Genomic DNA, 24,809 nt, shown 5'->3' on the forward strand with positions numbered 1-24,809 from the left:
GGCGCTCAGAAAACAGGTGCAATATTATACTGAATTGGTGTGTACCACATTCAGAATGCCTGCTGCTGAGGTCGCTACGTCTTCTGTTTCTTCCCTGGGAGTCAGGAAAGTCCCACAGACTGACTTTTTCTTTCCAATTCATCCCTTAATGGATAAATTGTTGTATGAGGATTGGGGACATCCCGATAAACTGTTTGCTCCTCCTAAAAGGTTTTCTATGCTTTATCCTCTGGAGGAAAGTTTCACCAAGAAATGGGGGGTCCCATCTGTCGATGCGGCTGTTTCTTGCGTGAATAGAAACCTGACCTGTCCTTTGGATAATGCTCAGGTATTTAAAGATCCAACTGATAAGAAGCTGGAAACATTATTAAAAACCTCCTTTTCCATGACTGGCGCTGTAGTGCAACCTACAGTCGCAGCTGTGGGGTTGTGTCAGTTCCTCAAGGAACAGATTAAGCAGATGCTTGGCCTCCTTCCCAGTGAGGAAGTGGAGAATTATGCAGAAATACCTCAAATTCTGTGTTTCATGATTGATGCGATTTTGGATTCTGTCCAACAAGCATCTCGTTTTTCTCTCCTGTTGGTACACATGCGAAGGGCCCTATAGCTAAAGAATTGGGCAGCTGAGCTATCATGCAAGAAGCATTTGATTGGGTTCCCGTTTAAAGGGGAACGTTTGTTTGGAGAAGAATTAGACAAATTCGTCCAAAAAATTTCAGGGGGTAAATCTACTCTCCTGCCAGTCAAAAGGAGAAAACGCCCATCATTTAGGCATTCCCTCTCTCCCGGAGCATCAAGCTCTAAGCAGTGGCAACGGCCTTCTCAACCTTCCTCTACAGGAAAGGCTCAAGGCCGGGCCCAGGGGCAGAAGAAATCCTGGGGGTGAAAGCCTGCCAAGCAGAGCCCAAAAGCTTCCTTGTGAAGGGGCGCCCCCGCTCGGCCAAGTTGGGGGAAGGCTCCTGCAGTTTGCGGAAGCCTGGCGGGAAGAGATCCGGGACAAGTGGGTGGTCTTATCGGTATCTCTGGGCTACAAGCTAGAGTTTCAGGAGATTCCACCCTCTCGCTTTCTAAGGTCAAGGATCCCCAGGGACCCAGTAAAGCAAAGACTGCTATTTCTGGCCTTAGATCACTTACTATCCCAGGGGGTGATAGTAGAAGTGGACCCAAAAGAACAGGGTTCAGGGTTTTACTCAAATCTCTTCACCGTTCCGAAGCCAAATGGAAGTGTCAGACCTATCTTGGATCTGAAGGATCTGAACCGGTTTTTATGCATCCGGTCCTTCCGAATGCAGTCAATTTGCACTGTGGTCTCCTCCCTGCAAGGGGGAGAGTTTATGGCATCAATAGACATCAAGGATGCATATCTCCATGTGCCAATTTTGCCCGCACACCAAAAGTATCTAAGGTTCGCGGTAGAGCGGGGCCATTTTCAATTTGTGGCCTTGCCGTTCGGGCTTGCTACGGCCCCTCGAGTCTTCACAAAGATTCTGGACCCTCTCTTGGCAAACCTAAGAGCTCAGGGTATACCCGTCATGGCTTATCTAGAGGATTTGCTTCTCATAGAGAAAACAGTAGCGCTCCTGAACCACAGTGTTACCAGAACGCTAGAACACCTGGAACGCCTAGGTTGGATTATAAACCTAGAAAAGTCGTCCCTACAGCTTGCTACCAGGTTGGAATACCTGGGTATGGTTATTGACACTGCTCAGGGCAAGGTGTTTCTACCAAAGCCAAAAGCCTTGGCCATTGGGGATCTGGTACGCCTAATTCTGGGCAGAAGATCTTCCCCCATTTGATTGTGCATGAGACTGTTAGGGAAAATGGTCGCCTCCTTCGAGGCTGTTCCATTCGCCCAGTTCCACTCAAGGCCTCTGCAAAGATGCATCCTTGCGGCTTGGAACAGGAAGCCCCAGTCCTTGGATCTTCCTATGCGTCTATCCCCAGGGACACGCAAGAGTCTCGTCTGGTGGTTACAAACCGAGAATTTGCTGAAAGGGAAAACTTTTCTTCCTCTTCCATGGAAGATTATTACGACAGATGCCAGCCTGACAGGCCGGGGAGCAGTGTTGGAGGAGACGTGCTCGCAGGGGAAATGGTCTGCGATCGAGAAGCTATTTCCCATAAATGTCTTGGAGATCCGGGCAATTTATATGGCTCTCATAAACTGGTCTTTCAGACTACGGGGTCTCCCTGTTCGGGTTCAGTCCGACAATGCCACAGCAGTGGCCTATATCAATCACCAGGGCGGTACCAGGAGTCTGGTTGCGCAAAAAGAGGTGAATTGCATACTTGTCTGGACAGAAAGGCATGTTCCATGCCTTTCTGCAGTCTTCATTCCAGAAGTGGAAAATTGTCAGGTGGATTTTCTGAGCCGCCAACAGTTGTGCCCAGGAGAATGGGCTCTGCACCCCGACGTGTTTTGGAACATATGTCGCAGGTGGGGTACTCCAGACGTAGATCTGTTTGCATCCAGGTTCAACAGAAAACTGGACAAATTTGTGTCAAGGACAAGAGATACACTCGCTCAGGGGTCGGATGCTCTGACAGTTCCCTGGGATCAGTACAATTTGATTTATGCCTTCCCCCCGTGCCCGCTTCTGTCGCAGTTTCTGGGAAGAGTCAAGAGGGAGACAAAGTCGGTTCTTTTGGTAGCCCCGGCTTGGCCCAGGCGACCGTGGTACGCAGAGATCATGAAGTTGGCAGTAAGCAGGCCGTGGATCCTCCCTCTCCGGCCAGATCTGCTCTCACAGGGTCCAATTTACCATCCTGCTTTACACAGTCTGAATTTGACGGTTTGGCTGCTGAGACCCACATTCTGAGAGACTGTGGGCTTTCGGGGCCAGTCCTTTCTACTCTGGTCAATGCTAGAAAGCCGGCCTCCAGGCTTATTTACTACAAAATCTGGAGGGCATATGTTTCCTGGTGTGAACTCAGGGAATGGCATCCTAGAAAGTATGTTATTAGCAGGATCTTGGCCTTCCTCCAGTCGGGCCCAGAAATGAATTTGGCCGTAAGCACTATCAAGGTGCAGATTTCGGCCTTGTCAGTGTTTTTTCAGAAGCCACTTGCATCGTATTCCCTGGTGCGGGCTTTTATCCAGGGGGCTATGCGGATAAGGCCGCCAGTCAAACCTCCGGTATGCCCATGGGATCTGAATTTGGTTTTCTCGGCTTTGCAGGGGCAAACTTTTGAACCTTTGCATCTGGCTTCGTTAGTTATTTTGACTAAAAAATTGGTTTTCTTCGTAGCCATATCCACGGCTAGAAGAGTGTCAGAACTAGCAGCTCTCTCCAGCAAAGAGCCGTATCTAATTATTCATAAGGACCGGGTGGTAATACGTCCCAACAGGTCTTTTCTGCCTAAGGTGGTTTCAGGATTCCATTTGAATCAAGATGTAATCCTACCATCCTTTTTTCCGGACCCACAGTCCGCAGAAGAGGAATCTTTGCACACTTTGGATGTGGTAAGGGCAATCAGTATCTATCTTCAGGCAACTGCTCAGATAAAGAAAACTGATTGCTTATTTATTTTGCCGGAAGTCCCTAGAAAGGGCCAGGCGGCATCAAAATCCACTCTCTCAAGGTGGATTAGACAGATTATTTCTCAGGCCTATAATGTTAAAGGGAAGATCCCTCCTTTTCAAGTGAAAGCGCACTCAACTAGGGCTGTAAGTGCTTCTTGGGCAGTGCATCACCAGGCCTCCCTGGCTCAGATCTGTAAGGCTGCAACTTGGTCATCAGTCCACACATTCACCAGATTTTATCAGGTGGATGTCAGAGGGCAAGAGGATATCGCCTTTGGGGCAGTGTACTGCAGGCTGCAGTTTAGGTCCTCTGGTCCATGGCGGTCTATAATTCTCCCCTCAATCTGAGCATTACTTTGGGACATCCCACTATGTAATGAAGCTCCTGTGTCCTGTGATGTATGATCAAGAAAATAGGATTTCTATATTCAGCTTACCTGTAAAATCCTTTTCTTGAGAGTACATCACGGGACACAGGGCTCAGGCCCCTCTTTGGTCTTTCTATTGCTTTGCTACAAAACTGAGGTGCCTCCCATATGGGAGGGGTTATATAGGGGAGGAATTCTCCTTAATTGGGGGTTTACCAGTGTCCAATCACCAGAGGTGCCTATATAACCCACTATGTAATGAAGCTACTGTGTCCCATGATGTACATTCAAGAAAAGGATTTTACAGGTAAGCTGTATATAAAAATCCTATTATTCCATGTTAAACAAGTACCTTTCCTGGGATACCTAATTTCTGACACAGGCCTCACCGTGGACCCAGCCAAGATTTAAGCCATTTTAGACTGGCCACCACCTTCAGACCTGAAGGCAGTTCAGCGCTTCCTGGGCTTTGCAAATTTCTATCGAAAATTCATTAAGAACTTTGCCACCATTGCACATCCCATCACCTCTTTCACCAGGAAGACTCAGACTACATTTAAATGGACTACTGAAGCCCAGGCAGCCTTCAATCAGTTAAAGAAAGCCTTTACCTCTGCACCAATTCTATGCCATCCTGTTCCTGAGCTACTTTTTATTGTGGCGGTAGATGCATCTGAATTAAGGATGGGTGCGCTTTTGTCACAAAAGGATCCTGTAAATGCTGCCATCCACCCCTGTGTCTTCTTGTCCCATAAATATTCCCCAGCAGAGCGCAATTATGATATAGGCAACAGAGAACTTTTAGCCATAAAGCTAGCTTTGGAGGAATGGAGACATTGGCTGGAGGGAGCTCGCTATCCATTCATAGTTCTGACTGACCACAAAAACCTTGAATACATCCATTCTGCTAAAAGACTGAACTCACGTCAAGCCAAGTGGTCATTGTTCTTCTCCAGATTTGACTTCACAATTTCCTATTTACCAGGACCAAAAAACATTAAGGCTGATGCCTTGTCTCGCAGCTTTTTATCAGAGTCTCCTCCTCTGCTTCCTCCACAACCCATTATCTCTGAGGATAGGATTTTGGCTTTCACACAGCACAGGCTGAAGCCCCTCCCTACACTCCCTCTGGTATGCTTTTTGTGCCCCTGGCTCTTCGTTTACAGGTATTGCAGCAAATACATGCATCATAACCTGCAGCACATCCGGGGTTTAGACAAACTTTTGAGATTATCTCTCGCAACCTCTGGTGGCCATCAATTAGGCAGGATGGGTGGCACAGTGTTGTAGTGGTTAGCACTCTCACCTAGCAGTAAGAAGGGTCACTGGTTCAAATCCCAACCACGACACCACCTGCCTGGAGCTTGCATGTTCTCCCCATGCCTGTGTGGGTTTCCTCTGGGCACTCCAGCTCCCCCCCAATCCAAAGACATGCAGGTAGGTTAATTGGCTTCTGTCCAAAATTGGCCCCAGTATATGAATGGGGACCTTGGATTGTGGGCTCTTTGGGGGTAGGGACCGATGTGACTGTACAATGTACAGGGACAATTGTAGACACTCACTCAAGTTGAATTGGATGGACTGGTGTTTTTATTCAACCTAACTATGAAACTCTGTGTTAGCCTTCGTCCAGGCCTGTGAAGTTTGCGCCAGAAGCAAGAGCAGTACCTCTAAGCCCCCCGGTCTCCTACATCCTCCACCAATACCCACCTGTCCCTGGACCCATTTGTCTATGGACTTTATCACTGACTTGCCTCAATCTCAGGGATGTTCCACGATCTGGGTGGTGGTAGATAGGTTCAGTAAGATGGCCCACTTTGTTCTGCTTCTGAAACTTCCATCTGCTAAAGAACTGGCATCTTTGTTTTTTTAAAGAAGTTTTTATTGATATTATTCAGGTATACAATAGCAATAACATTGTATTGACAACAGTTCTATAATGAAAGAAACTAGTAAAATACATGCTGTTACAGGTAACAAATAACATTTTCGTAGAACATGTAGCTTCTGATTTTAGTCCTGATTTTCGGGCCTTGTCGAACAGCAACGTCAAGTGGCTTGAGCTACTGAGCCTGTTGAACCAAGAGAGATGGTAGGATCAGTTATGAGACCCCTTGAGAGGGGGCGGGTGTCACATTAAATATTTCTGATATTGTGACACAGATAGGTAAGCAAAGCAGTCTAAAGAATTCAGTCACCCCTATTGGGTTCATGCTGTGACTGGATAAGATATATACGTATAGGTTTAAACTGCAGGAGAGTTTAATCTCATGTTTAAATTGTAGATAACTGGCTACAACTACAAGATAATGATTGAAATAAACCGGAGATAAATAGCCCAACATGGGTCTATATTTGGCTGGATCTACCATCTTAATGAAGGTTAAATACTTGTAGTGAGGCCTGTGTGGCTGCCCTATGATGGGGGAGGATAGGGAAATTGGAGAGTGAGTAGTGTGGAAGAAACGTATGAATCAGGTATGTTCCAATATGTGAGCAATGGTGAAACATCGCCCGTCAGAGTTCGTTGTACAAAAATACCTATATTACTTAACGAGGGGATCTGTGACTCAATGTATTTGAATGTCGAAGGTAGGGAGAATGAGAGAAGGGGACCAAGTGAGGAAGAAGAAGGGATAGGGACATGGATTTGTCTCGATAGTTATTTAAGAAATTTATTGTGGGTAGGTGGTGAATAGCTCGCATCAATTAAGCAAATCTCTATATTCTTGTGTGGTGGTGAAGTGTTGCCAGCAGGACCACGTGTGCAGAAATTTGGAAGGTGTGTCTCTTGCCTGATGGATTAATTCTTCCATATCTGCTGTTTTGTGAATGCGTTTGAACCAATCTCGTATTGTTGGCGAGGTAGATAAGCGCCATCTGCTGGGGATACACATGTTTGCTGCCATAATCATGTGCATAGTTAGTGAATGAAGGTATGTTCGTTTTGGTTTTGCGGGGTAGTGTAGAAGGAATTGTGCCGGCGTATATTCAAGGTGGTATGTGGTAATGCGTTGAATCAAATCATGGACTTTCTTCCAGAAAGGTTGGATCTTATGGCATGACCACCATATGTGGAGCAAAGAGCCTTGTTCAGATCCACATCGCCAGCATAATGAGGAGACTGATGGATAGATATGGTGAAGTTTAAAGGGGTGTTCTATACCATCTGGATATGAGCTTGTAAGCATTTTCCTGTCCGTAAACATTCAGGGACCCTTTGTGGGCGATTGTATATATTGACTCCCATTCCTTGTTTGTAAAGTTAATAGATAAATTCATTAGACCATTTCTTCGTGGTCCAATCATTCCAGTGCATTGGAGTTGGGAACAATAATGCATAATTGAAGGAAATGAGGCGTCTCTGGGGTTCAGATTTTTGCCATATGTCCTCGAACAGGGTGAGAGCTCTGGACCAATTAGATTGTTGATCATGCGTATTGAGGAAGTGTTTGATTTGGATGTTGGTCCAGTGTGGAAGTATGTGTGGTCAAAGGTGATTCAAAATATTGGAATGGGAGATTAGGTTGCCATCTTTAAAGAAATTATGGGCCCGGACGTGTTTGTGTGGCCACTGAATCTTTGATAATGGGGTGTGCATTCCTGGTACAAAGGCCGGATTTAGCGTGATGGGAGTCATCGGGCCCGGGACGGACGAGAGCTTATGTTTGGAGCAGGCCTTCTGAAATGTAGAAAGTGTAGGGTGGATCAAGGGATGTGTTTTGTATATGTTAGGGGTGTGAGTGGTCGGTATCCAAGGTGACTGTGCTAGAGGGATGTGAGATAAAGAGTTTTCCAATCAGACCCAATCTTTGGTGGAGTCATGTAGGTTCCAATCTACGAGTCTCGTGAGGTGTGCTGCTTGATGATATTTCTCGATATCTGGGATGCCAAGACCTCCACTGAGTTTGGAAGATGTAAGTTTGAGGTAATTCAGTCTGGGGCAAATTGGACCCCAAATGAATCTGGTGCACAGTGTACAATACGTAGAGAAGAACGTGGATGGGAGTTTGATGGGGATTGTTTGGAGAAGGTATAATACCCTAGGGAGGACGTTCATCTTGAGTATGGCCGATCTCCCAAACCACAAGAAAAGTCCAGAGGACCATTTATTAAGGTCATTGGTAAGGGTAAGAACTGGCATCTTTATTCATTAAACATGTTTTCAGGCTCCATGGGGCACCAATTAACATTGTCTTAGACCGTGGCTCTCAGTTTATAGCCCAGTTTTGGAAGGCCATTTTCTCTCAGCTGGGGATTAAGTTATCATATTCTTCAGCATATCATCCTGAGACAAATGGCCAAACAGAAAGGACTAATCAGACTCTAGAAAAGATGGTACGTTGTCTGATGGCCAAAGATGAGGTGGAGTGGGTCAACATCCTTCCATGGGCAGAGTTTGCCTTTAATAATTGTGCTAGCACATCTACAGGGACCTCTCTAATCTTCTGTGTTTACGTGTTGTGTTCCTTTGATCTTCCACCCTCTGATGTTCCAGATGCCAACACCACGATTGAAAAAAATCTCCAAAATCTGGTCCGATATAAATCATGCTATTTCTCGCTCTGTGCAGGCTTTTAAAAAAACAGCTGACAAGAGGCGCTCAAAGGTAACAGGATATAAAGTTGGTCACAAAGTGTGGCTATCTTCTAGGAATCTGCATGTTCCATCTAAAAAGCTTGGCCTTATGAAATTTCAGAGATTGTTAATCCTGTGTCCTATAGATTAAAACTTCCCCCATCCATGTGCATTCCATATGTCTTTCATGTTTCATTGTTGAAACCTGTTCATTCCAGCCTCCTAGTAAATGAACCAGAACCTTTGGATGTGTTGGACAGTCAAGAATATGAAGTGGCATTTATTCTTGATTCCAGACGAGTGCGCAATTCCTTACAATATCTCGTTCATTGGAAAGGTTTTCGGCCCAGAGGATCGATCTTGGGTACGAGCTTGTGATCTTCATGCTGCTCGACTTAAGAAGGAGTTCCATCTCCGTTATCCAAGTAAGCCTGGGAGAGCAGGAGCAACCCCTTGAGAAAGGGAGGGGGGGGGGGTACTGTGAGAACTAGGATCCCTTTAGGACCCAGCACAACTCACCTGACACAGCCTTTCCCTGGGAAACAACAGTGAATGGCCAGCTCACCTTTAAATCACCTGTATCAGCATTCAGTCAGTGCTCGTGTTAGAGTTTACATTTTTGTTTGATCCAGCTCTGTGTATTTCATGTATGACTCGGCTTGTTTGACCCTCCTTGCTCACTTCTGATTCGGTATCGTTTGGACTCTGATCTACCTGTGTATGACCCAGCTTGCCTAGACTATGTCCTCATGTCCTCATCCACCCATTGGTAACTATACCTCTATATGCATGGAGATATAATTTTGCTCAATTTGAAATGCTATACCTATATATATTTTTTATATTGTCCAAAGTCTTTAATTAGATATTTTGACATTTTCCTAAAATATAAATCCCCCTGAAGAGACCGGAAATCGCAAGGGTCAAAATGCATCGGGGTTTTTCCATGTGGATACATATGTTAAAAATACAATTGGCTAACCATGCCTGTACATAGTGTTTTTTTGCTATGAGTGATGTTCCATGTTTGTTTTTGTCGCACTACCTATATGGATGATGTATTATTGTTCATTTGGAATTACTATTGTCTGTTAAATAAATTATTTTTCTTTATATCAATTATTCTCATACCAACTCTCTGCTGCTAAAAAAAAACCCTGGGGAAATTTCCTGTGTTTTTTTGCCTAGACTACGCTTTGCCTGATTCTACTATAGTACCCTCATCTGCAGTGGTGAACTACAAGGTCCAGCAAACAACTACCTTCATCTGCAGCGGTGACCTACAAGCATCAGCTAACATCCATCCTCATCTGCAGCGGTGAACTACAAGGTCCAGCAAACATCTACCTTTATCTGCAGCGGTTAACTACAAGTCCCAGCTAACCTGCTCTACTTAGATCTGTTCATGGCATGTGCTCTTGTTCTTTGAACTCTTTCCTAGTCTGCTGGAAAGTCCAGTCATGTGTGGGTAAGTCCGTTCGTTCGGAAAGTCCATCAGAACTCCACTGGAATTCTGTTGGACCCTAGTCTGCTGGAAAGTCCGGTTGTGTGTACAGGGCATAAGAGGTAAAGAAACAGGAGCCAGAACAGACAGTCACGAGTTCAATACCACCCAGAGACCCTGGGGGCATGACCATGCCTGGCCGTCTGCAAGGCATGGTAGGGACCGTGACAGTATCAAAGTTTTGCATTCCCTTTTGTCTGCCGAGAACCAAGTGAGCTCTAACGCAGGCCACAAAACACTACCTAATGTCAGTATAGACTTTCTTAATTCCTATTGTGCTGTTTCAAGACATCTACATGGATATTATTATTATTAAAACTCAGGTTTTTTTTTTTTATAGAGCCAACAGTTTGCCCAACATGAGGACAGACAGTACGGTTACAAAACAATTCAATAGAGGAGGAATCATAGGGCCCTGCTCGTTAGAGCTTACTATCTAGGAGGGAGGACCAAGTGATACAAAAAGTAATATCTGTGGGGGATGAGCTGATGGAGAAAATAAAAATACAGTTGTTAGGTGTGAGTAGGATAGGCTTCTTTGAAGAGGCGTGTTTTTAGGGATTGTCTAGAAGCAAACAGAGTAGGAGATATCAAACAGATTGTGGTAGGGAGTTCCATGGGATGGGAGAGGCTCTGGAAAAGTCCTGGCAGCAAGCATGGGAGAGGTGACGAGGGAGCTAGAGAGCAGGAGGTCTTGGGAGGAACAAAGAGAATGATTAGATTAGTATTTTGAAATTAGGCTAGTGATGTTGCTGGGGACTGAGTTGTGGATGAATTTGTAAGTTGTTAGTACTTTGAATTTAGTTTGTTGGGTGAGCGGAAGCCAGTAAAGGGATAGACAGGTGTGACATAGCAGACAGAGCAGTTGGTAAGGTGGATGAACCTGGCAGTGTATATAAAATATCCTACATAAATTGCAGCATTCGTAATGGACTGAAGAGGGGATAGTCTATGTAGAGGTAAACCAATGAGAAGGGAGTTGCAGTAGACAAGGTGAGATATGACCAGGGAGTGAACTAGGAGCTTTGTGATGTCATTGGTCAGAAAGGGGCGTATTTTGGAGATGTTGTGGAGGTTGAGGCGGCAAGATTTTGACAGTGATTGGACGTGGGACCCAAAGGATAGTTCAGAGTCCAGGATTATAGTATTTGTGTTATCGATCTTGTCAGAGTGATCAGGGGAAGGGGCACGGGAGAGGAAAAATTATGAGCTCAGTTTTGGATAGATTGTATGGAATTGGTGTGACATCCAGGCTGATATGTCTGTTAGTAAATTAGTGATACGTGAAGAGACTGAAGGAGTGAGCTGAGGGGTAGAGAGATAAATTTGGGTGTTAGGGTAGAGATGGTTTTGGAAGCCATGGGAGGCTATCAGCTGACCCAAGAAGGTGTAGCTTGAGGATATGAGAGGTCCAAGAACAGAACCTTGGGGGACCCCGACAAAGAAAGGAAGAGGAAAGAAGGAAGTAGAATTGTAAGTAACGCTAAAGGTGGATAAGTAGGATGAGAACCAACGAAGAATACAGTCATAGAGACCAAAGGTGTGGAGTCTTTTGAAGAGAAGGGGATGGTCAACCATATCAAAGACAGCAGAAAGGTCCAGGAGTAGGAGTACACAATAGTTTCTATTGGTTTTGGCCATTAGTGAGTTTTAGAAGAGTAGTTTCTGTGGAGTGTTGATGGTCAAATCACTCAGTCAGTTGTAGACCAGACATTTAAGGAGCTTGGATAAAAAGGGGAGCAAGGAGATGGGGCATACGTTTTTAAGATTGATGGGGTCCAGTGAGGGCTTTTTCAGCATGGGGATGTTTTAGAGAGTTGGGGAAGATGCCAGAAGAGATTGCAGATGGTAGAGGGTAAATATAGCATTTGCAAGGGAACAGTGCCATGGGGGCAGGTGGTTAGCTGAACGTTATTAGGAAGTTTAGCAACCTCATCTGTAGTGATGGGGTTGAATGAGGGAAGTAATGATTGTACCTTTTGACATAGAATGTTAAGTGGATAAGGTATCTTTGCAGCAGAGATCTCCTCATGAATTGTATCAATCTTGTTTGATTGCAGATTGCAGATCTCCTGGGCAGTTAGTGAGTTAGTAGGTGGAGTCAGTGGAGGATGAAGCAGAGTTGAAGATAGAGAAAATTGACTGGGGCGGGATGATAAGTTGTTAAAGCGGACCACCCTAAAGTGGAAGGTCTGCTCATCGGAACCCTCCTCCCCTCCGGTGCCACAATTGGCACCTTTCAGCGGGGAAGGTGGTGCAGATACCTGTATAATACAGGTATCTGCACCCACTTCCGGGACAAGCTAGCCGCAGATGCCCCGCTCCCCATTGTGTTCTGGGAAACACACAGTTCCCAGGACACAGCAGGGACCAGTGGAGATGCACAGCACGACTCGCGTATGCACAGTAGGGAACCGGACAGTGAAGCCGCAACGCTTCACTTCCCGATTTTCTGACAGAGGATGGCGGCGGGGGTAGCTGAGAGATGAGTGATTGCTCGTTATCTGCTATCGACATCGCTGGACCCTAGAAAAGGTAAGTGTCCATTTATTAAACGTCAGCAGCTGCAGTATTTGTAGCTGCTGACTTTTAATATTTTTTTTGAGGTGCAGCTCCTCTTTAATGAGAGTGATAAAATAGGTCTGCTTGGCAGTGAGGAGGCAGGAACTTGACCAGTGCAACCCAGATAAACTTCCCTTTAACTGTTACAGACCCTTCATACCCCTTTTTCCCCACCTTCTTTGAATAATAGACCACACCGTTCTTATGGAGTATAAAAGGCCAAAGCCTTTATTAACCAAATAACCTATAAAACTCCAATTAACTTTATAAAGAACAAGGTAATTACAACCATAAACAAACAACACGTTTCAACCCCCATTTATTGGTCAGTGACGTAGCTATCTCCTCTTTCACCGAATATATATATCTATCTATCACACCAGTACACTGCGGGACCTTTACCAACCATCATAGGCCTCCAGCTGTACCGCTCGGAGACACCCCCTTTTCCCGCAGTGCAACCACCAGTATTCAACCATTTGATGAATACACCGGAGGGGCTATACTACTGATGAGTCCCCCACCCCTTTTTGTCACATCCGTTACCGCTCCCGTCATTGACCAACAAACAAACACCGCCAACCCCCCCAGCTGTCATGACGATCTTCCGTACACGAACCTGGAATGACAACATAGAAAAAAGAAAATGGAGAAATTAAACAACCAAACACAAGGGAGGGTGGGTGGGAAAACCGCCTCCTCGCTCACTGCAACTTCCGACTGGCTCCCCCTCGGCTCCGCCCCCACCTATATAGGGCCGCTTCCCCACCCCTTAAGCTCCTCCTACCTCCTCCCCTGGGCGTAACTTGGCACCTAGTCATGCCCAGCCCTATGCTCAAGCTCCCCTGCGTGTCACCACGCTCCGGGCTTCTCTGTATTTTTGGAAGGCAGATTTGTATTGATTGGAATATTTCTGAGACTAAAGCTGGATACACACTCAACTATTTTTTATATTTTTTTTTCCTTCAGATTTACCAAAACCATAAAATATGAGGTCAAACCTTAAAAGTTTCAATTTGTATGAAATCAGGCAGGCCCTTGCACTACATGGTTTTGGTAAATCTAAAGGAAACCAGACAACAAAAGTTGTACAGTGTGTATGTGGTCTTGGTCTTACGCCACAGGCACTCAAGAGTGCGGCTATGTTTTTTCAGATGTCTGGTGTCATCTATTTGCAAGGTTGCAGGGGTTGAGGCATGATTCTGTGTGTATTGAGGGGGGCCAGTGTGTCCAGGGAGGATTACAGTGAAGTGTTGTAGACAGAAGTGGCTAGGTTGGGACAGGACAGGGGTTAGATCTGTCATAGAGGTGGTCAGTGGCAGAGTAGAGAAGAGAAGGTACAAACAAGGCCAAGAATAAATCCAAGTTTAACTTAACACCAGCCCATAGACAACCAAATAATCTGTCAAACAGTATGCGTTAAAAGCGGGGGTTTAGTCTGCACACATTTGAAAATGCATGCATAAGCCACAGAGCCTCATCAGGGCACCCTGGTATCTGTGGTACCTAACACTAATTTATAAGGGTCCCCACAGTGGAGGAACATGCATTCTGATGGATAGGTGAAAGCAGGTAGACTGAAGGGGAGCCACCCCTTCTTAAAGGTACAGGAGCACAGTGAACACCCAGCATATAGCACAATGGCTGCAGTACGTTGCTTGATAAAAAATAAAAAAAACACGACAGTGACGTCTTTTTTATATCACCATAGAGAAGAGAAGGTTTGAGTAGGTGAAGGATATTGCTTCATCAGATGGCAGAATGGCACATCTGGTCAGTCTGATGAAGACTCCTTGGCCAGCTGCTTCTGAGGCAGATGTACCCTTTAAACAAACTTAGCTGTTTGATTTGCTTAGTACCTGACCATTAGCGACTAGAAATCCACCCAATCAATTTGAACAAATATAATTTTTGCCTCCTTGTCCACTGCTGCCTCTGATATGCAAACATACCATAGCAACTTCTGAAGAAAGCCAGCTACCACTAGCCGAGGATGATGCATCTGGCCAGTCTGATGAACACTCCTTGGCCAATTGCTCCTGAGGCAGAAGTAGTGATTTGATAGGCATAGAGACTGACAATTGGTGACTATAAACCTTCATAGTCAGTCTGACTTCTCACCTCCTTGTCCACTGCTGCCCCTGACGTGCGATTTAGCATAGCATCTTGGCAAGCAAGCCAGCTAACCACAAGCCCATTTCCACCCAGGATTATCATTATAGTGAGATTTCTTTAAGCCTGCTTCTCCTGGCAGTGCCTTGAATGCATAGCGGTTCCTTCAGGGCTAAAGAGGATTTGTCACTGTTGAAGGAACAAGTTGCCTCTCCTCCTCTTGAGAAGTGGTGCTGGTATTGATGGCTGGAGCGATTTTTAAATCCATTATGCCCATAATTTGCACTCTTTTTTCGGATAGCATATACCTACCTTAATGATCATGGCTGGTCTCAGACGAGCTGAAGAACGATAGGCATAATAAATATGTGGGAATACTGGCTAGAATATTAGCAATACTACACTACAGAAGATACAGAGGCAATACTACACTACAGAAGATACAGAGACTGTAACATAAATTTATTAAGTAAAAAAGCGAGGTTACATTCACATTAGAAGGGATAAATTTTTTTTTTTTAAAAACACACATCTTGGGCACTCAGCTGACACCACTGTCACTCATCTAGATCCAGAGCCTGCTGGATGGTAGGAAGGATGATGGAGAGCCAGGAACGAGGGTTGGAACGCTAGTGAAACGCAGCATTGCGTGCAATATCAACGGTAGGGATGAGCTTCGTGTTCGAGTCGAATCCCATGTTTGACTCGAACATCGGCTGTTCGCCTGTTCGGCGAATTCCGCATTGCTGGCTGATGATTGGCCAAGCATGCACTATGACCCGCATGCTTGGCCAATCACAGCGTCGTCTGTACAGCGAGCTTGAATTGGCCAAAGCTAGGGTGGCTTTGGCCAATTATGGCTCAGGGGGTTTAGTACACGCCCCACACTATATAAGGCTGCCTGCGTGGCGGCCATGAGTAGTGTGTTGCGTCGGCGGAGAGAGATAGACAGAGAGACAGTGTCTTTGAATTTCATTTGAAGCTGTTGCAATTACAGTCAGTGTATTGTGCCACCTGCACAGTGTACACCTAAAGCTACTCCGATTGCTGGTGTTCTTCTGATCCTATACCACAGGCAGCTGCTGCAGCAATTACAGTCGGTGCATTGTTCCACCTGCACAGTGTACACCTAAAGCTACCCCAATTGCTGGTGTTCTGCTGGTCCTATACCACAGGCAGCTGCAGTAATTACAGTCGGTGTATTGTTTCATCTGCACAGTGTATGCCTAAAGCTACCCCAATTGCTGGTGTTCTGCTGATCCTATCTGCAGGCAGCTGTAGCAATTACAGTCGGTGTATTGTGCCACCTGCACAGTGTACACCTAAAGCTACCCCAATTGCTGGTGTTCTGCTGATCCTATACCACAGACAGCTGTAGCAATTACAGTCGTGTATTGTGCCACCTGCACAGTGTACACCTAAAGCTACTCCAATTGCTGGTGTTCTGCTGATCCTATACCACAGGCAGCTGTTGCAGCAATTACAGTCGGTGTATTATGCCACCTGCACAGTGTACACCTAAAGCTACCCCAATTGCTGGTGTTCTGCTGATCCTATACCACAGACAGCTGTAGCAATTACAGTCGTGTATTGTGCCACCTGCACAGTGTACACCTAAAGCTACTCCGATTGCTGGTGTTCTTCTGATCCTATACCACAGGCAGCTGCTGCAGCAATTACAGTCGGTGCATTGTTCCACCTGCACAGTGTACACCTAAAGCTACCCCAATTGCTGGTGTTCTGCTGGTCCTATACCACAGGCAGCTGCAGTAATTACAGTCGGTGTATTGTTTCATCTGCACAGTGTATGCCTAAAGCTACCCCAATTGCTGGTGTTCTGCTGATCCTATCTGCAGGCAGCTGTAGCAATTACAGTCGGTGTATTGTGCCACCTGCACAGTGTACACCTAAAGCTACCCCAATTGCTGGTGTTCTGCTGATCCTATACCACAGACAGCTGTAGCAATTACAGTCGTGTATTGTGCCACCTGCACAGTGTACACCTAAAGCTACTCCAATTGCTGGTGTTCTGCTGATCCTATACCACAGGCAGCTGTTGCAGCAATTACAGTCGGTGTATTATGCCACCTGCACAGTGTACACCTAAAGCTACCCCAATTACTGGTGTTCTGCTGATCCTATACCACAGACAGCTGTAGCAATTACAGTCGTGTATTGTGCCACCTGCACAGTGTACACCTAAAGCTACTCCAATTGCTGGTGTTCTGCTGATCCTATACCACAGGCAGCTGTTGCAGCAATTACAGTCGGTGTATTATGCCACCTGCACAGTGTACACCTAAAGCTACCCCAATTGCTGGTGTTCTGCTGATCCTATACCACAGACACCTGTAGCAATTACAGTCGGTGTATTGTGCCACCTGCACAGTGTATACCTAAAGCTACCCCAATTGCTGGTGTTCTGCTGGTCCTATACCACAGGCAGCTGTAGCAATTACAGTCGGTGTATTGTGCCACCTAAACAGTGTACACCTAAAGCTACCCCAATTGCTGGTGTTCTTCTGCTCCTATACCACAGGCAGGCAACTGCAGCAATTAAAGTCGGTGTATTGTGCCACCTGCACAGTGTACACCTAAAGCTACCCCAATTGCTGGTGTTCTGCTGGGCCTATACCACAGGCAGCTGCAGTAATTACAGTCGGTGTATTGTTTCATCTGCACAGTGTACACCTAAAGCTACCCCAATTGCTGGTGTTCTGCTGATCCTATACCACAGACAGCTGTAGCAATTACAGTCGGTGTATTGTGCCACCTGCACAGTGTACACCTAAAGCTACCCCAATTGCTGGTGTTCTGCTGATCCTATACCACAGACAGCTGTAGCAATTACAGTCGGTGTATTGTGCCACCTGCACAGTGTATACCTAAAGCTACCCCAATTGCTGGTGTTCTGCTGGTCCTATACCACAGGCAGCTGTAGCAATTACAGTCGGTGTATTGTGCCACCTGCACAGTGTACACCTAAAGCTACCCCAATTGCTGGGGTTCTGCTGGTCCTATACCACAGGCAGCTGCAGTAATTACAGTCGGTGTATTGTTTCAACTGCACAGTGTATGCCTAAAGCTACCCCAATTGCTGGTGTTCTGCTGATCCTATCTGCAGGCAGCTGTAGCAATTACAGTCGGTGTACTGTGCCATCTGCACAGTTTGCACCTAAAGCTACCCCAATTGCTGGTGTTCTGCTGGTCCTATACTACAGGCAACTGTAGCAATTACAGTTGGTGTATTGTGCCACCTGCACAGTGTACACCTAAAGCTACCCCAGTTGCTGGTGTTCGGCTTATCCTACATTGCAGGCAGCTGCAGCAATTACAGTCTGTGTACTGTGTCATCTGCACAGTATGCACTTAAAGCTACCCCAATTGCTGGTATTCTGCTGATCCTATACCGCAGGCAGCTGCAGTAATTACAGTCGGTGTACTGTGTCATCTGCACAGTGTGCACTTTAAGCTACCCCAATTTCTGGTGTTCTGCTGATCCTATACCACAGGCAGGCAGCTGCAGTAATTACAGTCGGTGTATTATGTCATTTGCACAGTGTACGCCTAAATCTACCCCAATTGCTGGTGTTCTTCAGTTCCTATACCACAAGCAGTCAGCTGCAGTAATTACTGTTGGTGTATTGTGTCATCTGCATAGTGTACGCCCAAAGCTACCCCAATTGCTGGTGTTCTGCTGATTCTATCCGCAGACAGCTGTAGCAATTACAGTCGGTATACTGTGTCATCTGCGTCATCTGCAAAAAACAAAACAACTATGGATGGCTTCCATTCCTCACTGTTTTGCTTGCTACTGTGACACTGTGATTGTTCCGCAGCTATCACATGGTACTTGGGCCAATCACAGAACATCACAGCATGTCAATAGTAAGCAAGCCGTCATGAATGGAAAGTCATTCATCACAGTTAACTATTGCTTATAAATGTAAAAAGATCCCCATATCCCCCCCTCCCCCGAATAATACAGAGTGACTATGGCAACACTGAACTGCTCTGATAAACACATGTAAAAAATAAAAAGGGAAAATAAAATAAAAAGTTTAAAAATGTATTAAAAAGTATTATTATTTTTTTGCATACTGTCACCAGTCAATATCTCTGATCACTGCATATGATGATGTTTCACTGCACTGGTGAGAGTATGTAAAAAAAAAAAAAAATGGTGAAAAAATATTAAATTTCTTAAGTTTCTATATTCAAAAAACTTGTCATGCCTCTTACTAAATACATTGGACATACTTTCCAAATAGAAGTAATTTGGAGGGTATTTGTACTGTTCTGGCATTTTAGGGCCTCAGGATATGAGATAGACCATCAGTAAATCACGATTAATCAATGGCAGAGATGAGGTTGCTTAATCAGGATTAATCAATTTTCAAATAAATAAATAAATATATATATATTATATATATATATATTGTAGGGGATCAGAGGGGTGAAGAGCTGGCTCAGAGGCAGTCCAATCAAATAAAATGGGCTTTTATTCGGCAAAAACAAAACAAAAGACCAGACAGACTTGTCTTATCACACTGATGTGCACCCAGGTACAGCTCACAGTTCATCAGCCCACAGGCTTAGAGGTAACAGTTCATGGTTCCAAAACACAAATAAAGTCTTTTTGTGGTTTAAGCTCACCCAGCAGGTACACCTTCCAGCAATGGACGTTTCCACACAGTGTGCTGCTGTGTGTCTCTCTCTCTCCTACTCAACAACTGCACACTGACAGGTTCACCACACCTGATAATAAGCAGGGCTGAAGGGGAAGTACTTACCTTCTTCAATTAAACCCCTCTTAACCCTGCCCCAGGCTGGCCCTCTACATAAAAAAAAAAAAATATATATATATATATATATATATATATATATATATATATATATATATATATATATATATATATATATCATGGTTTGTAAGCTCTAAAATATACAGATAAAATAATATATACTGATTTGGGTTTTGACTTCATTCCCTGTTGTAGTTTATACAATCTTTTCAGAGGGTCTGCTGGACCTAAATTTGGTGTGGCTTCTGGCCACGACTCGTTTTTGATGGAGTCTTTTCACAATTTTCACAGCTCTTACTGTGGAGAAGTGTTTCCATACGTGGAGGTTAAATGTAATTTCCTCCAGATGCAGAGAGTATCCCCCTTGTCCTCTGTAATGGCCTGAAAGTGAATAACTCTACACCAAGTTCATTTTATGGACTATGGTGTTCATATGTGCCTCCTCTCAAGAGTATAAATTCAATTTGGCTCACCTTTCCTCATAGCTGAGCCTCTCCATACCTCTCATATAATTTTTTTTTAAGCAGTATTTTAACCACTTGAGGACCAGGCTCGTTTTGAGATTTTGGTGTTTACATGTTTAAAACATTTTTTTTGCTAGAAAATTACTTAGAACCCCCAAACTTGTTTTTTTTTTCTAACACCCTAGAGAATAAAATGACGTTTATTGTAATACTTATTTTCACATCGTATTTGTGCAGCGGTCTTACAAGCGCACTTTTTTGGGATAAAATCACTTTTTTGAATAAAAAAATAACAGTAAAATGATCCCAATTTTTTTATATTGTGAAAGATAATGTTATGCCAAGTAAATTGATACCCAACATGTCACGTTTAAAAATTGCACTTGCTCATGGAATGGTGACTAAACCCAGGACCATATATTCACTATATCTTGTCTCCCACAGTGCACAGAGCATTGAAATGCATTTGTAAATATAAACTGCTAAATACACTTTCTCATCAGCAGTATATAGCTAGCAGTCTTGTGACTTTCTCCCCTGATTGTCCTATGAGGCTGCAGGACCACTGACCCTCTGTCTGGACAGTGCTAATTGGCCTTGTGCTGATCACATGCCCCCTTTCAATAAAAAAAAAAAACACTATATTACCAAAATGATTGGGACACCTGCCTTTACACGCACATGAACTTTAATGGCATCCCATTCTTAGTCCGTAGGGTTCAATATTGAGTTGGCCCACCCTTTGCAGCTATAACAGCTTTAACTTTTCTTGGAAGACTGTCCACAAGGTTTAGGAGTGTGTCTTTGGGAATGTTTGACCATTGTTCCAGAAGCACATTTGTGAGATCAGGTACTGATGTGGACGGGAAGGTCTTGCTCACAATCTCTGCTCTAATTCAACCCTAAGGTGTTCTATTGGGGTTGAGGTCAGGACTCTGCAGGCCAATCAATTTTCTCCACCCCAAACTTGCTCATACGTGTCTTTATGGACCTTGATTGTGCACTGGTGCTCAATCATGTTGGAGCAGGAAGGGACTATCCCCAAATTGTTCCCACAAAGTTGGGAGCATAAAAGTGTCCAAAATGTCTTGGTATGGTGATGCCTTAAGAGTTCCCTTCACTGGAACTAAGGGGCCAAGCCCAACCCCTGAAAAACAACCCCACACCATAACCCCCCACCAGCAAATTATTTCTGTGTGGAGTTCTGCAAGCAAGTGAGTGCTGGAGGAAGCAGAGGAGTGTATATAGACTGAATATAGGAGAAAGGATCCCTGGAATTGTTCTGAAGTCAAGTGGGAATCCCATAATTCCCAGTCTTTACCCAAGCCAGGTGGGAGATCCCATTTTACTTGAAGCTCCTTAGGGGGTGCACTACAATTGCTTAAAATATATTTTTCTAGCAAAAACCCTTCTATGCGGTCTTTTAATAAACTCTCAAATATCTTCCCGAAACTTCCAGATTCCGAAAGTTAAACATTGGCAAAATAAAAAAAAGCAGGAGGGGGGTTTACACATTACATATACTGTATATACATAAGACTCCTGCCTGTCAGATGGACTGCCACACACCCGGTTGCTTCCTCCCCCCCCCCCCCGGTTGCTTGTCCATTTGTGAGCCCGGAACTGACATAGCGGAAGCTGTTGGGTAGAGTGGAGGGAGCAGTGTGGACACACATCTACTCTCTTCCCCTCCTTGTTGCTGACCCAAAAAGTGACGTGCTTGACGTCGCCTCTCGGTATCCCCGGCCTGCATAACCGGGAAAGAATGTAATGCAACACAATCTGCATTGCATTCAGTGAAGCACAGGGGAGACATTCAGGGTCTTTTAGACCCTGGATGTCTCATTAAAGAGAACCTGTCACCAAAAAGTCATCACATAGGGGACTTTTTGTCCCCTATGTGCCGAAAAAAAAGTTAAGTTAAAAAAAAAGTAAAACTGTAAAAAAATTTAAGTTACACCCAAGCACGTAAAAAAACTCTCCTCAAAACATTTTACTCTGTGCAGCCTTGTCTTTTATAATTGGGTAACTTATTGTGTTTGTGTGCCTTAAAATTCACTTTACTTACTTTATTCACACCTTTCTGTGACATAGAAAAATGGAACTACAAGTATTTTATTCTCTAGGGTGTCTGCTTTCAGAATGTTTTATTTTTTTTGGGGGGGGGGGGAGCAGTTATGTAATCTTCAAACCTAAAATTATTTTTTAAGCATGTAAGAAAAAAAATGCAAAACGACTCTGGAAACTAAAGTGTTAAAGGCAAGTTTTTTTTCAGTTTTGGTAACCCCATCAGTTTTTTTGCTATCTGTGTTCCATTGGGGAGATCTTCTTACACTTCCTGTACCATAGTCAAAACAAGAAGTGAGAGGAAATCCCTCCAAAGTGAGGGCATGCTGGGGTATCAACCCCATTTACACTCTATTACTGTTCTGGTTTCAACACAAAATTTTGGATTTTCTTTTACTTTTACTTTCAAGGATAATGTTAAACACAGCAAATAAATTGATATTATACTTTTAAATCAGCCTTATTTAGTAAAGCTGAGAAAAAAAAATCTATATACATTGTCTCAAGCTCAAATGCTGCATATCTAATCTTGGAAGTGTCTTTGTTGATTTAGCAGATAAAAAAAAAAGGAAAGTCAGAGTCCAGAGCCAAGTATGAAAGATATTCTGGCAAATAAAATGGAGCACAGTGCGTTTCATGAGTATTTTGCTGTATGAAGTATTTTTTCCTCTGGGGCTGGTTGCCACTCCTTCAAAATGAAAATTAGAACGGACACAGATTAAACACAGTGAATTTGGCCAAAATCACATAGCAATTCCTTTTTTTGGTCGAGGTTACTTTGCACAATGAAAGGGCTCAATTTAAGTCATCTAAGTTACATCTGGTTGAAAGAAGATTTCTTTTGCTAGGAGAAAACTGCAGCTGCTTTTCTTCAAACCATCAAGGCAATCTTTAAATCTAGAACTTGACTCCTTACAGCATCTGGTGATATATATTAAAAGACAATTTTACCGTAAGCATTTTGTCTCTCAAAGCAATAAGGAAGCCCAATTATTCAGGTATGAAACAGTTAAAAATTAGAAGTTATGCTAACAAAGAGAATGTTTGTTTAGGTTGATGGCTACAATTTTCTGAGAATCAAGAATGCTGCATTTAATAGAGGTTTTGTGTGCATGCCAGCTGCTTTTAATAAATTAAACTCAAAGTTTATTGGCTTCTGGGGCTAGGGCCAAACACTATGTTGTAGCATATCCTGTTATAAAACTGATAGATTTTAGTAAGTTAAACAATAAATTTGCACTCACTGAAAGCAAACTTTTGGGAAATAAGATTTATTGTTCAGCATCTCTGAAAGTCAAATAGTTTTCAAAGGCTGGATGCATTTGCAAAGTAATGCCAAAAGAGCAACATTATTTACTGTCATGAAAGCCTGAAATACAAATAGACTTTAATACCCAGTATTACCTAATTTAGTTATCTTAATGTTCATTTTAAGAATAGCTTGCTATCACACAATCACTTTACAGGCTGTTTATTTTTACATATTTATATTAAAAAGTTAACAATTTTATGTAAATAAGTCTATTCTATATTATGTGTGTCAAAAAGAAGGTTTCCATGTACAGTTTGTTAAATACAGTATATAGAGATGATGTGAATGACAGTCAGGGAACCTCTAAAAGAAATAGGCAATTCTCTATATTATTCAGTTATCTGTATTTTAGTATGTTATACTCACTTTAAAAAGGAAATACCAAAATATTTATATTATATTTTTTTTATTGCAGTGTTTAAAGAATGGTTACAATGGACATTTTCATTCAGTTTTCAGTTTTATTTTTGATGCTCGCAACACAAGGGCTTTGCCAGTATGAAGACTATGATTATGATACTGATTATGATCCTGAGCCAGAATCTCAGTTCCAGCCACCCTTTCATTTCTCAAGTTTCACAGATTATCATGTTCCAAGTGTTCCGTTCACAACAGATTGTGCTAGGGAATGTTACTGTCCTCCATCATCTATAATCACCATGTATTGTGACAATAGAAAGCTCAAGTCCATTCCCCAGATCCCATCCCGAGTTCAGCAGCTTTACCTTCAGCACAATGAAATTGAAGCAGTTAATATAAAATCCTTCATTAATGCCACCAATCTTAGAGAAATTAACTTGAGCTACAACAGATTGAAATCACAAAAGATTGATTATGGCGTGTTTACAAAATGCCCTCATCTTCGTCAAATCTACCTGAACAACAATGAATTAGAAGAGATCCCATCACCTTTTTCCACATCTATTGAAAGAATCTTTCTTGGGAACAACAAAATTAACAGAATAAAGGAACAAGATCTTCAGGGCTTAGTAAACGTCACTATGCTTGACCTTTGCAACAATTGCATTGACAGCATTAAGGGGAAAACACTCAGCAAACTGACCAAGTTAATGCAGCTTAATATATGTAACAACAAACTCAATTCTATGCCTGCAAACCTTCCATCTTCTTTAATGTACCTGTCCCTAGAGAATAATTCCATTTCAAAAATTCCAGATGATTATTTTACAAGGCTTCCAAATCTAAGTTCAATTCGATTGTCACATAACAAGCTTGAAGACGTTGCTATAAACATGTTCAACCTTCCACAACTCATGGAACTGAACCTGGGTCACAACAAACTAAAACATGTGTTTTACATCCCTCGATCACTTGAGCACCTATATTTGCATGACAATGAATTTGAAGGTAAGTGACTCCTAATTCTGTTTAAAAAAATGCAAATAAGCATCTGTATCCTTATTGTGTTAAAAAAATAATGCCATTCTTTATTTGTAAGCAAAAGGACCAGGCTAGCAAAAATAGCCAGCAAGCAGAGGAAATTGATACTTTAA

At 43.5% G+C, this 24,809-nt stretch overlaps 1 protein-coding gene across 3 annotated transcripts in view; it reads left to right on the forward strand.

Annotated features, from left to right (window-relative positions):
• OMD (osteomodulin) overlaps positions 1-24,809 on the forward strand; it is a 125,117-nt gene that overhangs the window by 61,568 nt on the left and 38,740 nt on the right. The window contains exons 1-2 of one of the 3 annotated variants that reach the window (XM_077452476.1): positions 9,662-9,937; positions 23,711-24,663. In XM_077452476.1, coding sequence (XP_077308602.1) covers positions 23,721-24,663 — 943 coding nt within the window. In that variant the 5' untranslated portion in view covers positions 9,662-9,937; positions 23,711-23,720. Of the gene's footprint in view, positions 1-9,661; positions 9,938-22,612; positions 22,982-23,710; positions 24,664-24,809 lie in introns of those variants that run through there. The other 2 variants (XM_077452474.1, XM_077452475.1) reach the window with 2 other exon arrangements.

Source organism: Lithobates pipiens, unplaced genomic scaffold (genome assembly GCF_037356315.1).
Source record: "Lithobates pipiens isolate NorthernLeopardFrog02 unplaced genomic scaffold, aLitPip1_a1.2 Scaffold_23, whole genome shotgun sequence".
NCBI lineage: Eukaryota > Metazoa > Chordata > Amphibia > Anura > Ranidae > Lithobates > Lithobates pipiens.